This window comes from Gymnoscopelus microlampas, assembly GCF_963454915.1.
Source record: "Gymnoscopelus microlampas genome assembly, chromosome: 14".
NCBI classification, from domain to species: Eukaryota; Metazoa; Chordata; class Actinopteri; order Myctophiformes; family Myctophidae; genus Gymnoscopelus; species Gymnoscopelus microlampas.
In genome coordinates, this window is record NC_139951.1 from 33,001,919 (window position 1) to 33,016,216 (window position 14,298).

At 43.5% G+C, this 14,298-nt stretch overlaps 1 protein-coding gene across 2 annotated transcripts; it reads left to right on the top strand.

The window, feature by feature from the left end:
- The first annotated feature begins 359 nt into the window (after positions 1–359).
- LOC311059788 (uncharacterized protein) lies at positions 360–11,857 on the top strand. Of its 2 annotated transcripts, none has more exons than XM_084077849.1 (6): positions 360–535; positions 1,748–4,551; positions 5,044–5,137; positions 5,908–5,957; positions 6,882–6,953; positions 9,080–11,857. In XM_084077849.1, the coding sequence occupies exons 2-5, from the start codon at positions 1,753–1,755 to the stop codon at positions 6,930–6,932; spliced, it is 2,994 nt and encodes a 997-aa protein (XP_083933975.1). In that variant the 5' UTR covers positions 360–535; positions 1,748–1,752; the 3' UTR covers positions 6,933–6,953; positions 9,080–11,857. The 2 variants fall into 2 exon arrangements, with proteins under 2 accessions (XP_083933975.1, XP_083933974.1); XM_084077848.1 differs by lacking the exon at positions 360–535 and adding an exon at positions 1,076–1,398.
- Positions 11,858–14,298: the final 2,441 nt, after the last annotated feature.

The following is a 14,298-nucleotide window of genomic DNA, read 5'->3' on the forward strand; positions in this document are numbered from 1 at the left end:
ATTAGTTTGTTTACTTGGTCTGCTCTTTTTTTCCCTCTACACCTATACCTCTTTGCCAAAAAATAGCAGATCTAGATCTTGTAGATCTGCTATTTTTTGGCAAAAGTTCTCTTCAGAATAGGGAAGCTAGGGTTCAAGTTAAGAAAAAAATAAAATATCACACAAACATTTTGGCGGACCCCCTGTAGTAACTCTGAGGACCCCCTAGGAGTCCCGGACCCCCTGTTGAAGACCCCTGGCCTAGTCGCTTCTTTTGGGCTTGTTTTCATAGACCTAGTTGCTTATTTGTCTCGTAATATCTGGCAACACTGTAACTTATGCGTTATAGAGTTATTATGCCCCAGCTGAGTGAGAGACAACTGTTCACTGTGCGTGTGCTCAGGAGATTTGTGGTTTCCTTCCCCCCAATCTTATTCTCATATTGTCGTCGGGGGTCTTCATTGTTATTATTAAAAGAGTCCGGTGGCTTCTTGGAGTGTAAATGTTGGGCGAGGTGGATTCTTAAAATTGTCCGTTTTCAAAGCATCCGTTCCGGGTAAGTTTTGATTCCAGCAGCAGCAGCAGCAGCAGTAGTAGTGTTGCCAGGTTATGTGAGAGAAATAAGCAACAAGGTCCAGGAAAACAAGCAACTTAGGTCACATCATGAGCACTTTAAACATAAGATGCGTCGGCTATTTGATCTACGCTCACAGTTGTAAGCTTATCTGCTATGTTCAAAACTTCTTGAAATAAAATGTGGAATATTTGTTGAAACATTCAAACACAAATGCTGCCCTGGCACAAAACATTTATGAAAATATTTGAGAACCACTGGTTTAAATAATAATACAAAAAAAATGGAAGCAAGCCCAAACAAGCAACCAGCCTAAAAAAACACAACCAGCAACCACCAATATTTACACGCAACTTTACAGAAAAACAAGCACAAAGTTGCTTACAATAAGCGGACATGGCAGCCCTGAGCAGCAGCGCAGTAACAGTAGCCCCTACTGTCTTTGTTTCATCCATCCCGGGGCCTTGCTAGCATTAGCATTAGCATTAGCTGCTCGCTAACCAGCGTGAGAGAGGAGTCGGGACGAGGACGAGTTAGTTCGCCTGCATGACGATGTTGTTGTCGGTCAATATCGTGAAAAAGAATTCTTTGGGACATGGCAACATCCCGGCCGTCCACTTGTCGTCACCCTCGCGGTCTCAACGAGTGAGACGTCGGGTATAAAGCTGCGAACTATTTAAGCTAGCGAATAGATCTTTAAATGCGAGCTCCACGTTCTAGGGCTCTAAGGTTAACGTTGGCCGGGTCAGAGATAACGTTATCTGCGTGGTTCCGCCTGGGACTTGTTGTTGTAGCACTTTAGAAAACAACAGCTGGGGGAAAGCAGCCTAATAAGGTTGTCATCGGTAGGTCACTTCAAATACAGTATATATATATTGATAGCCAACTGAAACCTAGTTGGCTAACTTTTTAACCACTTAAACCCCATATGGGTAACCGGAGTCCCTCAGGGCTCAATACTGGTGTCTTTTCTGTTTTCTGTTATTGTTAGGGAAAGCTTTCGCTGAAAATAGCAGATCTACAAGCTCACAGTGAGCTTGTCGATCTGCTATTTTCAGCGAAAGCTTTCCCCACAATACCGGTGCTGGGGTTTAAGTGGTTAAATGATCTCAAATCTTGACAAAGGAAAAAAAACCTGCTTGTTATAATCTTGTTATTAACTTTATTTCTCTTCTCTGATGTGTTACATTGTAGTTGCTATGGAACAACCATCCGGGAGCTTAGATGATTTACAGCCCCAGGACCTCTCCACCTGCAGCATCCCCACTGTGATCAACCTAGCCGGACAGAGTGAGGAATGTGTCCTCAATGCCAGCTCCATGGAGGCCCTACAAATGGTTAGGAACGCCAACTGGTACCCACACTCTGGGAACAGCATATCTGGACTACCTTTCCCAGAGACGGCCCCCTCGGACAGCAGACTACAGCCGGGGGATCAGATTCAACCAGACAATGCCTTCTCCAACACTACGGTCACCCTCTCTTATGTGAGCAGGTCTCACCTCTTCTCCACTCATGACTCTCTGTCTCAGCATTCAGCACTATATGGCGTACCGTCTATCGGAAAGTTCTCCCTGCCCCCTTCTTATGAGTCAGAGAAGGGGCTCGGGGAGGCCGACTGTGCTCTGAGCCAACACTACTTGGAGCGAAATGATAGTCCTCTGGACCTTGCCACACAGACGGAACTCTTTCAGTGCTTGTCCCAGGCTCAGGAAGGGATTGAGAATGCCGTGGGAGTATGTTTAACACAGCAATCTCATGAGTTCAATGGGGGGGTTGTTTCCATTGATGGCAATGAGGATAACTGTCTACAAAGCAGGTTAGAACACGGCACTACTCAGGATACAGTAAACGGCGGGGGTGTGGACAATGGTCAAAGTGACAGTTGGTCAGATTCTGGAGCCTGCATTCAGCCTTTGCCCGACACCCTTGCTGTTAACATGGGGGAGCCCACAGTTCTCTTCCTCCTCTCTGGAACACCGGGGGCAGTGGTCATCCAGGACGGCATGCACGCTACAGACCTGTGCTCACTGAGTAGGAACTACAGCAGTCCTCTCGAGGACCCCGTCTCCCCCTCTGCTACCTCACTGGATGACGTTGAGGATGTGTTTTTGCTGCCTCAGGCCTCTAGCTCACCCAGTGCGGACAAACCCCTTGTGGAGACGGCCGAGGAGCCCATCTGGGACAGGGTAAACGGAGGAGAGCCCATCCAGCCTTCAGCCCTGGTGGGTGCAAGGTCTGGCGGTGATATCGCGATGACGACGACAGATACCAGCAACAGGTACAAGTCAACAGGAAGTCGGCGAAAGGCTGTGCTGGAGCCTTTAATCGACCTGACAGAGGATGACTTCCTGACAGAGGTCGTGGAGAAGAAACCCGAGAAGAAACCCAAGAAGAAATCCACGCCTCCTCATTTAAACGGGAAGGCACCGGCACTGCAGAAGAGTTTTCAGAGAAAGGAGCTGCCCATGCGCTCCGGTAGAGGGATGAGGTTGGAGGCAATCGTCATGAACATTAATGCCAGTAGGCGCAAACCACTGGCGTGCATACATACTGCTAAAAAAAACAAGGCCTCCCCAAACGCAGCTAGCATTTCTAAAGTTGTGAGTCCTAAGAAAGACACCTCAAAAAAGAAAGGCAGCGTGAAAGCACCTGTCTCAGCCAAAAAGACCAAACTGAAAGCGGCAACGCCGCAAAGACGGAGAAGACCCAACGGCATCAACACTGACGGCTGCAAACAGTCTACCTCGGAATGTGAGACCATCAATGATTCCAAAACCTCACACAGCAGCACCCCCCCAAAAAGGCCCAGTCCTCGGCTCCCTGTACACAAGAAGTCTAAGAACAAGCGGGGGGATGTTTCACAACCCAAACAATCACCAGAGCCCAGCACCTACTTTCATGTACACAACAGGTCTAAATCGAAGGCAAACCATGTCTCGATACCTGAGCCATCGTTGAAGTCTAGCACTCAGTTTTCTAAACGCAAGAAGTCGTCGAGGCAGCCCAAGCACGTTTCACGCCGTGCTCTGACAGCAGATATCGATGCAGTTAGGATATCGTCACCGCCAGCGAAATCTCCAGAGAAAAAGAAAAGCCCCGCCAAGCACAAAGACAATACTGCAGGCAGCAGAACCTCCCCGACCTCTCAGAAAACCAAGGTGTCCCACCCCCCAAAGAAGAAGAAGAAGAAGAAGAGACAGGAATTCAGACCCATGCAGTCCTCCATGTTCTCCCCCATAGAGCCCGAGATCAAGCTTAAATATGTCAACTACAAGGAAGAGAAAAGGGACACGCGTCTGGATGCCTTCTCCCCGTTCATCCGCAGGGAAGTCAAGCAATTGTCCTCGGCACTGTGCACTGTCATCAACTACCCTGAGCAAGAGCAGTCACGGCTGAAGAAAGGCCAACAGTCGCTCCGTTCTGGAGGCTTTATTCCCGGAGCTGTGCCCAGCACTTCCTGTCTGCAACTGGGCCGCACCTCCACCCACAGCCAGCACCGCCGCTCGCTAGTCTGCTGCCTGTGCGGAGAGTCGGCCAATGCCATGGACTTGGGGGACCTCCACGGGCCATACTACCCTGAGGGTTACCAGCCCAGCACCAAAACACCAGCAAGCACGCCTGGCCTTAAGGAAGACGAGGAGGACTTAAGCGATTCTGACTCCTCGTTATGCAGCGCCAGGGGCAGAAATTGTGCTCACCCTCTGACACAGTGGCAGCACAAGCCGAAAGGATCTCTGTTGAAGCGCAAGGGCCCGTCGGGGAGTCAGTGGCGGGCAGGCAATGGCAAGCTTTGTGGCAGCCCCGAAGCTAAGAGGGCTAGGGTGGATGCAGACCCCACAGAGGTAGAGGAGGACTGGTACAGCCCTCCCGTTGTGCCCCTGGAGCCCTGCGAGTACTGGTTCCACGAGGACTGCGGCATCTGGTCAGCGGGTGTGTTCCTGGTGAAGGGCAAAGTCTACGGGCTGGAGGAGGCTGTCACGGTTGCCCAGGAAACGGTAAAGTTGGGAGGCCAGTAATCTGGATTGTTGTCAAACAGATACAGAATCTATTTTGTAGTTAGTTAGACACAGGGAATTCATTATTAATTAACTGAAAATAATCTTGCTCATGTAGGTTAAATGAATTAACCGATAAGCAGGTTTTTTGTGATATTCTTTTTAAATTTCCTATAAACTCATTTTAAAAAAAAATTTATCAACAAAATGTTGATTAACCACTCAAGCCCTGTATTATACAGTACTCCGTTGTACAATAGTGGCGAGCAAATAAGGCTTGTAGATCGGCTGTTTACACTATTAAACAAATAATCTAAAAACTGTATCGCCAAGCCCTAATAATATATAATGTCTGCCAGAAGTGGCCTCTTGTCATGTCTGATTGTTACAAAAAAAGACAGAGAAATGCTTTGTCTTTGATCCTTTGATTGTACCAAAAAACGGTGACTTGAGATGTTTCTTTTTGGGGGGCTGTTTCGGGTGTGTTTTCAGATGTGCTCCGGGTGCCACGGCTCAGGTGCTACACTGGGCTGCTTTTTCAAAGGCTGCCCCTGCAAGTATCACTACAGATGTGCTCTGGAGTCAGGTGAGTGCTGCCCGCTGTCCACCCACTCCATGTATCCAGCACACACAGTCATTCATTTAGTCTTAATATGATTAGCCTATGATATAATATGATTTAAATGAGAAAAGGATCAAAGTACAGTTCTTACTCTTGCTGTGTGTGTGCGTGTGCGTGCAAGGCTCTGTTAACATCTGTTAGTTTGACATTGTCTGTCCCAAGCTGGTTGTAACAGCTGACTACTGTGTCCTGACAGCAGTCTGACCCTGAGCTGATTTAAGCACACTTCAGCATGGATTTGGGGAGGTTCTGTTGCAGTGCTGTACAAGAGTTACATTGTTCATTGTCAATCAGTGTTTTAAAAAGATTTGGAATCATAAAAAAAAAATAGATAATGTCTTTAAATCCTATGCTGACCCACCTTCAGTTCATGTATCTCTGGAGTTATGACCTATTTGATAAAATCTTCAAACCCAGTCATACATGAAGTCCTTGAAAAGTCCTAGAATTTCTCAAATGAAAACGTGCCTCAGACCTGAATAGCATATTATGTTGATTACCATTTAAAAGGGTGTAGTTACCTGGGAACAAGTGCTTGCATGCGTGTGTGTTTGTGTCTACAAGTGTGTGCATGTGTGTTTCCTGCAAATAGCTCTTTTGTGCTCTGTTACATGCTGTCATTATTGCAGCCATATAGGCTAAACTAGCATGTGGGGGCTGGTTGACTGTTGCTTAAATCTTCTTGGTGAGTCACCGTAGTATCCTCGATTCACTTTACATTCTTGTCTTTGCAGGCTGTGTGCTCACAGAGGAAAACTTCTCCATGAAGTGCAAAAAGCACAAGGTAAGCATGAATAATTGCAAATAGACTTACCCTCAAATATTAAAATATTTGCATGCTCATTCAAACATAATTTAAATATTTGGATGCTTCATTTGTTATTTTGACATTGCACAGCTGTAATGTTTGCTTTGAGAGATACAAAAAATAATTGTATATGCAGATCATCAGCGATAGCCTTAGTAAGTTTCACATTCTCATAATGCAGCCTTTCCTTTTGTTTTGTGCTGTGTGTATTTGATAATATATGCTTGTAAAAAATATATTATATTTTCAATGAATCTCCAACATTGTTCTTGTGAAGCAGTTTATAGGTGAGCTACGTAGGCGACGCAAGGCGGTGGCCAGTTTATAGTAGGCATGTCTCTAAACAGACATACTGATCTTTATAATCATCACCATTGAGAACAAAACAACTTAACAAGAACCATGGGGGTGTAACTAAGAGATTTGCTGAAAAGAGCAAATAGTCTGTCTACGGCTCTTTAATAAACAGATAAAAATACATTTTCATGTGGGTTTCCAATTTCATCCAATTCAGTGTTCCATTTCCAATTTTGTCTGCTCACTTCTTTGTGTCTCCTGTATGAGTTCTCTCTCGTGATTGGATACAATTGGTATCCCAACCTGAAAATGCATTTTCTGAAGACTAACTAAAGAGCTGGAGAGACAGAGAGACTCCTGTTACTGAACAAACATTCTATAGCCATGATTACTTTCAGAATATAGAAAAAAATATAACACAAAAATATAACACTACCTTTTTATGTTTTGATAGTTCTTCTCAGCATTTTTTGTGAGCTACTGAGCTTGTATAGCTGTGATTTTCTAAACATTAACTTTAACTAATTAAAATCTATTTTGAAAAATCCCTGTCGTGATAGTTTCCTGCACACTGAGCTCTGGTTTCTTTCCCTCCTCCCTTAGTACAAGACATTGAAAGCCCCCCCTGGGAACAGACGAAACGAAGACAGGTGACGAACTGAGGAACTTCATGTGGTAAGTAACATGATGTTGCTGTCGGGTGGAAACCTTGTGTGTCCTTTTTTATTATTACTTTAAAATCATTTTTAAAATTGTGAAAATGGTACAAGCTCACAACTCTTGTATGATGAAGTTGGGCATTAATTTAAGGAAGGAAAAAAAACGTAAAAAGAATGTGGAGATGCAAGGTTTCTGCCCGACTACCTATAAATAACTGCATGTGTCTCATGTACCACACCACCTCCAGTGGCCACATAACTGCATTAGACTTTCACAAATGTTCAGTGTCTTGCAGGGTATGACTAAAAGGCACCAATCACAATCCATCAAAATAACGCTGACTTGTGCGGCAGAGTAATAGGTTGAAGGGATGAGAACATGTGACCAATTAAACTGACATGGATACATTGCAGCTGTACACGTATTTTATCCTGATTTAAACCATACAATCAGTCCCAGTTTGGTTGATGCATCACTGGGGGTGTCCTTTATGGCTGAGCCAGTTTAGTACAGTGATTCTCAACCCTTTGAATTCTCTGGGACCCCACTCCACACCGTAAAATCCTCAGTGTTAGTTTAACTGTGAGAGTATACAAATAGAACCAAATGGACCCATTTGTACACTCAGAGTTACAGAAACATACTGTAAGGGTCCATTTGGGCCCCTGGTGGTCCGTGGATCTGACTTTGAGAACCAGTTGTTTTTGTACATGTTCCACATACACATAAAAATCCTCAGTGGATTTTACTGTGTACTGTAGGCACACACACAACCAGCTATGTCCTAATCAGGTTTTGTTTTGACCCAGAACCGAGTCATTAAATATAGAGCACCTGCTGATACAGTCGCGATCCACTCTTTACATTTCCTAAATAATACAATTGCACATTGCGCACTTACAAGTACATTAAAGGAAAAAAAATGACCAGTGGCTGCTTGACTGCGTGTATTTTTTATCACTAAATCATCCAAATCCTGTTATTTTTTACAGATGCTCGTGTTGCAACAGTGTTTAGGTTCATGTCTGCCCACACCCATTCAGATATAAAGTGTCATAAGCGTCAATCCGCTTGTACTGTTCACACATGATCCGTCATCAAGGTAGCCTGTCAAAACAAGCAGCTGTAAATACAGCTGCACAATTTCAGCAGAAACTGTTGTGTGGTTGCGGGCTGCCGCTGTCTGCCTGGTCTGTGCAAGGCTGTTAGACTGCGACCCAAATGAGTTTTCGAGTTAACATTGCACGTCATTGCATTTGTGCAAGTACATGATTATCGTGGTCTCTCTCCCTGCTGCATGTTCTGAAACGCGCAGAACAATCCTGTTCTTCAAAGCGACTGACGTCAGTTCTCAGACTGGATTTATATTGATATATTAGCGGGTCCTAACTTCACGTTATGTCTGGAGAGTCATGAGTCATGTCATTTAAATCAAATCACTGGTCTACACAGGACAAAAACATATACTGATTGCCTAATTAACATTTCATTTGGTCAGGTTGCATGCAAGGATATCACACACTCAGTAATACGGTGTTGCATGCAAAAAAGAACAACAGATCTACAAGTTAGCGTTGCGACGTGTTGTTAACTTGGAGATCTCAAATTGGAGAATATTTGTGAGACTCAGTCTTAAAGGAATACCCCCAAAATCTTTCTCACAGGGCGAGTAAGTGATAGAATAAAAGTCATTTTGGGGTTTAAGTATTCCTTGAAATTGACGGTACAGGCATTAACCAACAGTTTCTGCCATATTGCTTGTAGCTGTCCAAGTAAGTTAATGATCAATTCTCATCCATAATTAAATATAATGGTTGATGTAACAAATACTGTTTTTTTTAAAGAAAATCATGATAGTTAGAGGTATATTGTGATAGAAACACGCCGCACTGCTGGCAGTGGTGAGCGGAATGATGGGAGCGGAATATTGTCTGTGAAATTTCGATTTTGGAGATCAGATCAGATTCAGGACATGGCTAGACATGACATACCCATAATGTCATGGGTTTGAATCTGGCTTTTGACCTGGGTAACATCCCTTATCCACCCTTCATTTCTGTTCAAGCAAGAATGCCTTTTAAAAAGGAAAAGAAAAGATGAATGCGTCTCTAAGAGTTTTTTCTTTCCCCCCGTTCTTCCAGACATTCATCTGCAATGTTTTGCAAGGACATGTGGGGGGGATTTGTCCTGCCCGTGGAACTGTGGATTCCATTGATCGTCGGCCTGACTTTCGGCAGATCGCAAAAGCACTGGCGAACCTTAACTACACTTCCTCACTCTCCAACTGTTCTGTCACCCTCGTCACTCCAGCTGGCAAGACATGGCCTTTGTGGGCTCGACGACTCCCCCTCAGTCAAGTCTGGCGGTACCTGCGGGGCAGCAATGAGCAGGGAATGAGGCCATCAACGGGTGTTTTACATTCAGGCCTCCAAACCAAGGTTCACCGTTGGACAGAGGGATTCAAATTATTTTGCAGACTTTATCACTTTGTAATTATTTATGAGAAATTATTTTTTTCTTTCTCCCTCTTTAAAGAAAGAAATAATTTAAGTCTGAATTACAATCAAATATATTTAATTTTGTAAGACTTTTAAGTATGTGATTATCTTGTTTGGCTATTTATTTCATGAGTTTTCTTAATGGCTTCTCGTTTAGCACTTGTTGAAGAGGTTCGAATTATGTGAGCGTTTTCTTTTTAAGTTATTGGTAAGGTAATCCGATGCTGCCCACTTAAGCCAGTCAATGAAGTGCTGGTCACGTTGGGTTGAGTGTGGGAACGACCCCAAGTGTTTCCTCGACATCATCAATTTGTGACCCACTGTACCCATTAACTTTCTTCACAATCCATTTTAAAATGCCATGTTGACAGGGTTTTTCTTTTGCATTTGATCTTTCATGCATGGCATTATAGTTTGTTTTGCAAAGCAGGGGCGAAAGATCTACAAAACACGACATCCATACAGAACTTGCACTAATGGTCAGTGGTTAGGTATGAAGACAGCATTATGTAGGGAAAATAATTCTGTGTGTTTGAATGTTACCCCCCCCCCCCCCACACACACACGCCCCAAGCCCCGGAATAGCGGGATTTTTGCAGGTAGCACTTTGGATAGATGCTGAGAACTTGGTTGTCTCATTGATGACAAGGCCACGCCTCACCGTCATGATGGGGCCTTTTCATAATTTGTGTTCGCTTAAAGCACTTTGTTGATTTCCATCAGGCTTGAATGTGTTCCCTGTAGACGGTCAGACCGGCGCCTGTTCACATGTGGACGTGGGAGTAGTTCATTTGTACACAATTAGCAGGTGAAGGTGGGGGTTTTGCTGGGTGGCATCCCGCAGCCCTAGTTTATTTCATGTTTCAGTTTTCTGACTATAATTTGGTGACAATATTTGCACCCAACACTACGCCTACATTGCTGACTGAATCTGGCACATCTCACTCATTGTTACATCACACTATACATTTCCAAGCACATGCGTCTTTACTCTCTTTTCTTAGCGTTAAAGACTCAACCATCAGATGCATGTTTTGACAGTAAAGTTTGAGATGAATTCTGGGGTTGCTCTAACGGCTCTTTTGCTTTTGACGTCGGATGTGATAATGTGATAAGAGTGGCTGCTCTGGTATTGAAGACAAACCTGTTAAATCTCTGCTCAGTTCTGTGCTTGATTGTTTCTGACTTGGGCCTAAGTGTTACTTGTCCAACACAACCTTTTCAGTTTTATGTTTAGTTTTTCCCACCCCGACCAGCTTTACATAAGACAACTCTCTGTATGTGTATGTATATGCCTTTGGACATCCTGGTGACTAAAGGCAGCTTGCATGTATTTTTCTGCTGCAAACAATAGAAGAGGTCTGGTAGAATGGTGGCCCAGCACCGAAACAACACCCGCTCCCCTTCAGAGCACACAGGCACAAACCTAACCTGGGACCTCTATGAACAATACATATTGAAATGTGTACCCAGCTAGTTTTCCACCTGTATGTTCAGGATTGGATGTTAAAGTCTGTCTTGGGATTGGATGCACCTTAACACCAGTCTTGTTTTAATTCACGATTTTCGAGGCATCATTGTGATCAGTGTTGGTGAAATGTCTGTATGTACTTTTGCATTGCACCATTGGGGGCAGTGTTGTTCTGTCTTGGGACCAGTGTTCCAGGTTTGTGCACCAGTGTGCAGGATGGATCACAGCTGTGGCTGAATGTCCCACGGATTTATCAGCAGACATCAACGCTGAGAGAGCTGATCTCTTTGCCCGCTTTGAATGTCCTGTTAACACACCAGGTGGGGGGGGTTACCACATCTCATCAAGCCACAACACGTCTCTCTTGTGATTTGTGCCATTCTAATGATTTAAAATGATTATTTATTTTATTTGTTGCAGTGAAATGGGACTGTTTTTGACGGTAATGTCTAAAAGGCTATATCCTCAATGTAACAGTTTTATTTCAAGCATGGGTGTGCGTTGTATGTCTATGGTTGTACCAAATACAGCATTGGAAGTATGTTTTATTCTTTTTAAATATGTTTTGTCCATGTCTAGATCTCAGGGCCGAGTCTCAGATATTGCAATGTTTTGATTAAAGATTTTATTTCTTTTATTTTAATTTCTTTTGCTGTTTGGGCTTACTACACCTTGACTTGGAGCAGTGATCGCTGATGTAGCAGGTTGTTAATTTGAGCAGCTTCGGAGTCGTATCAATTGATGACACGCTCGCTACTCATCACATTCCAATGTCTCCTCCATGTGTATGTAGTGTTGTGGTCTTTTTAGGTTAAACAGGACTGGATTAGGGCTGCCAACTCATGTTTTCCATCAATTTGTTTTCCTTTTATGGCAACATTTTGTACTGTGTTTGCCTCTGCGAGTGTCGGAGGTAACAATCGTAAGAATAAATATTTTGTCCAACCCTAGTATTTTCTGCAAAGATCTTTGTTGTTCAAGGCTATTTATCACAATTTCTTATTACTAACTTTAATTTAAGTGAATATTGAGCCAAATGTATTACTTGATTACTTAAACCCTATATATTTAGTGTGTCAAAAATATTAGATCTACATGCTCAATGCTTGTAAGCTAGTAGACGGCTATTTTTGCAGAATGTTTTTCCCATTTGTTAGCCTATTTCCTTTTTCCACCGAATGTTCACCTATTTTGACATGCCCATAATGGGGATGCGAGGGTTTATGTGTTAGGGTTTTACAGGGGTTCTCCAGGGGTCTATACTTGGTCCTCTCTTTATTTCCCCCCTAAATGTCTTTGCCAAAAGTAGCCGATCTGCAAACTCACAGCGCATCATGGTGGTTGTGAGCTTGTAGATCGGCTATTTTCGCTGAACGTTCACCCCAGAATAGGGCAAACCTGCCAACTCCTGTTCTCACCAGGATACTCCTGTTATTTATACCCCATCTCCTGGACGTCTCCCGTTCTTCCATTTCTCCTGTTTTGGGGGATTCCACCCTTTTTGTGTCAACCGGCTCAACCCATGATGTCTCAAAGACTCATTCATATAAGACCTTTCCTCACTGATATGGAGCCACGGCCATTCATGTTAATTTGATAGTTCCTAATGATCTACAGACTGTAGATAGATCATATGTCACACTAAACAAAAACGGTGCTAAATAGTGTTAAAAGTGGTTCTTTGAGTCGTGATTATGTTCTACTAGACTCAGGTTCTGGCCGCTACGCTACCCTCACACCTACGTGGCACTGCCGATCCATCCAATATGTCGGAGTCTGTGCTCAGGAATGTGTCAAAAACAAAAAAATCTCCATGAATTCAAGGCTTGATGGGGTGTGATAGAAAATAAGTATTTTTTGGGTGAACCATTTTATTAACTGAATTGTTCAGGGACACTTTGTCACCTTGGTGAGGCCTGGGATCGAACCTGTGAGGTAAGGCTTGCTCGGTAGGCTCTCTAACCAGTCAGCTATGAACAACCCATCAACAAAATAAAATTAAAAGTCTTGATAATAAAGCGTCATGTCTCTCATTTTTTACAATGTATTTGATATTACCTTTATATTATTTAATAAATTATGCATTTCATCCTCTATATATTGTCCAGCAACCTTTATGATAAAGGCAAAAAAAGATAACTGACCCGTGGGAGCCAGATTGCTCAGATGTCGAAGATTTTGTGTTGAGATTCGATCCTTAGACCTTGTAGTCTGAAGTCAAGAGATCTAACCCCGTTACTAGCAGAAAGTGACACTTTCAACTCCCACCATCACCAGCGTCAAAAACTTTATATTTGAAATCCGAACGTTTATGTAGATGCATAACAACAAACAACAATACAAACAAAATACAATATATGCAGTTGATTTTTTGTATTTATATATAAATATCTTTGTTTGTTGTGCTGTTGCTTGTCTGGATTGTTTATCAAGCCGTTTGGAGCACAAAACTCTGGCTTTTTTTGTGATAAATCTATTTGGCATCTATTGCTTTCCAAGCTCAATAGCTTGCTGTGTATGTAGAGACACTCTCTACCTCAGGGGTCTTCAACGTTTTCAGGCCAAGGCCCCCCTAGCTGAGAGAGAGATGAAGGAGTGAGTGAGTGAGTGAGTAAAGTATAGTGGACTAATCACCACAAACTCTGCACAGAGGTTCCATGTTCAAATCCCAGTCATTTTATATAGTTCACCCCCTGTATCCCACTAGCCTACAACACAGGATAATATTTCTCACATGTAATAAATCCATGTAGCTTATTAAACCAGTAACCAGTATATGGAGTGTGCTTGGGTTGGCAAAGCATTCACCTTTGAATCAGATGGTTTCTCTGTTAATCCTGAGCACGCTGCCAGCTAATTTAACGTTACGCCGCGCGGACGTCCATTCGACGTTCCTACGACGTCCAAGGCAAACCTCTAAAACACGAAAAAAGCCAATTTAACGTTACGCCGCGCGGACGTCCATACGACGTTCCTACGACGTCCAAGGCAAACCTCTAAAACACGAAAGACGTTACGCCGCGCGGACGTTCACACGACGTCCATACGACGTCAAAAGATACAACGTCGTCCAGACGTCCATATAACAGCGTTGATACGCCCGACAACGTCGTCCAGACGTCCATATAACAGCGTTGATACGCCCGAGTCGTCAGACCTCAGCTGTGCAAAGACACTGAAACGACGTCCACGTCAAACCTCGTTGCAAAAAAAAAAAAAAATATGGTAGACCTGTGAGATCCAGATTGGTCAGATAATAAAGTTCCTGTGCTGGGATTCGATCCCATGATTTTATAATACTGAAGTCAAGTGCTCTTCCGACTAAGCTATGGATAGAGCAAGAATAATAAGCAGAAGTCACACTTTCAACTCCCAACCTTGCCAGGGTCAA

Bases quoted from the DNA above. Each gene is read 5' to 3' on its own strand.
- LOC311059788 (XM_084077849.1), top strand. From the start codon at position 1,753: ATGGAACAACCATCCGGGAGCTTAGATGATTTACAGCCCCAGGACCTC. The intron at 4,552-5,043 runs GTAAAGTTGGGA...GTGTGTTTTCAG, and splicing joins TCACGGTTGCCCAGGAAACG to ATGTGCTCCGGGTGCCACGG. The intron at 5,138-5,907 runs GTGAGTGCTGCC...TTGTCTTTGCAG, and splicing joins CAGATGTGCTCTGGAGTCAG to GCTGTGTGCTCACAGAGGAA.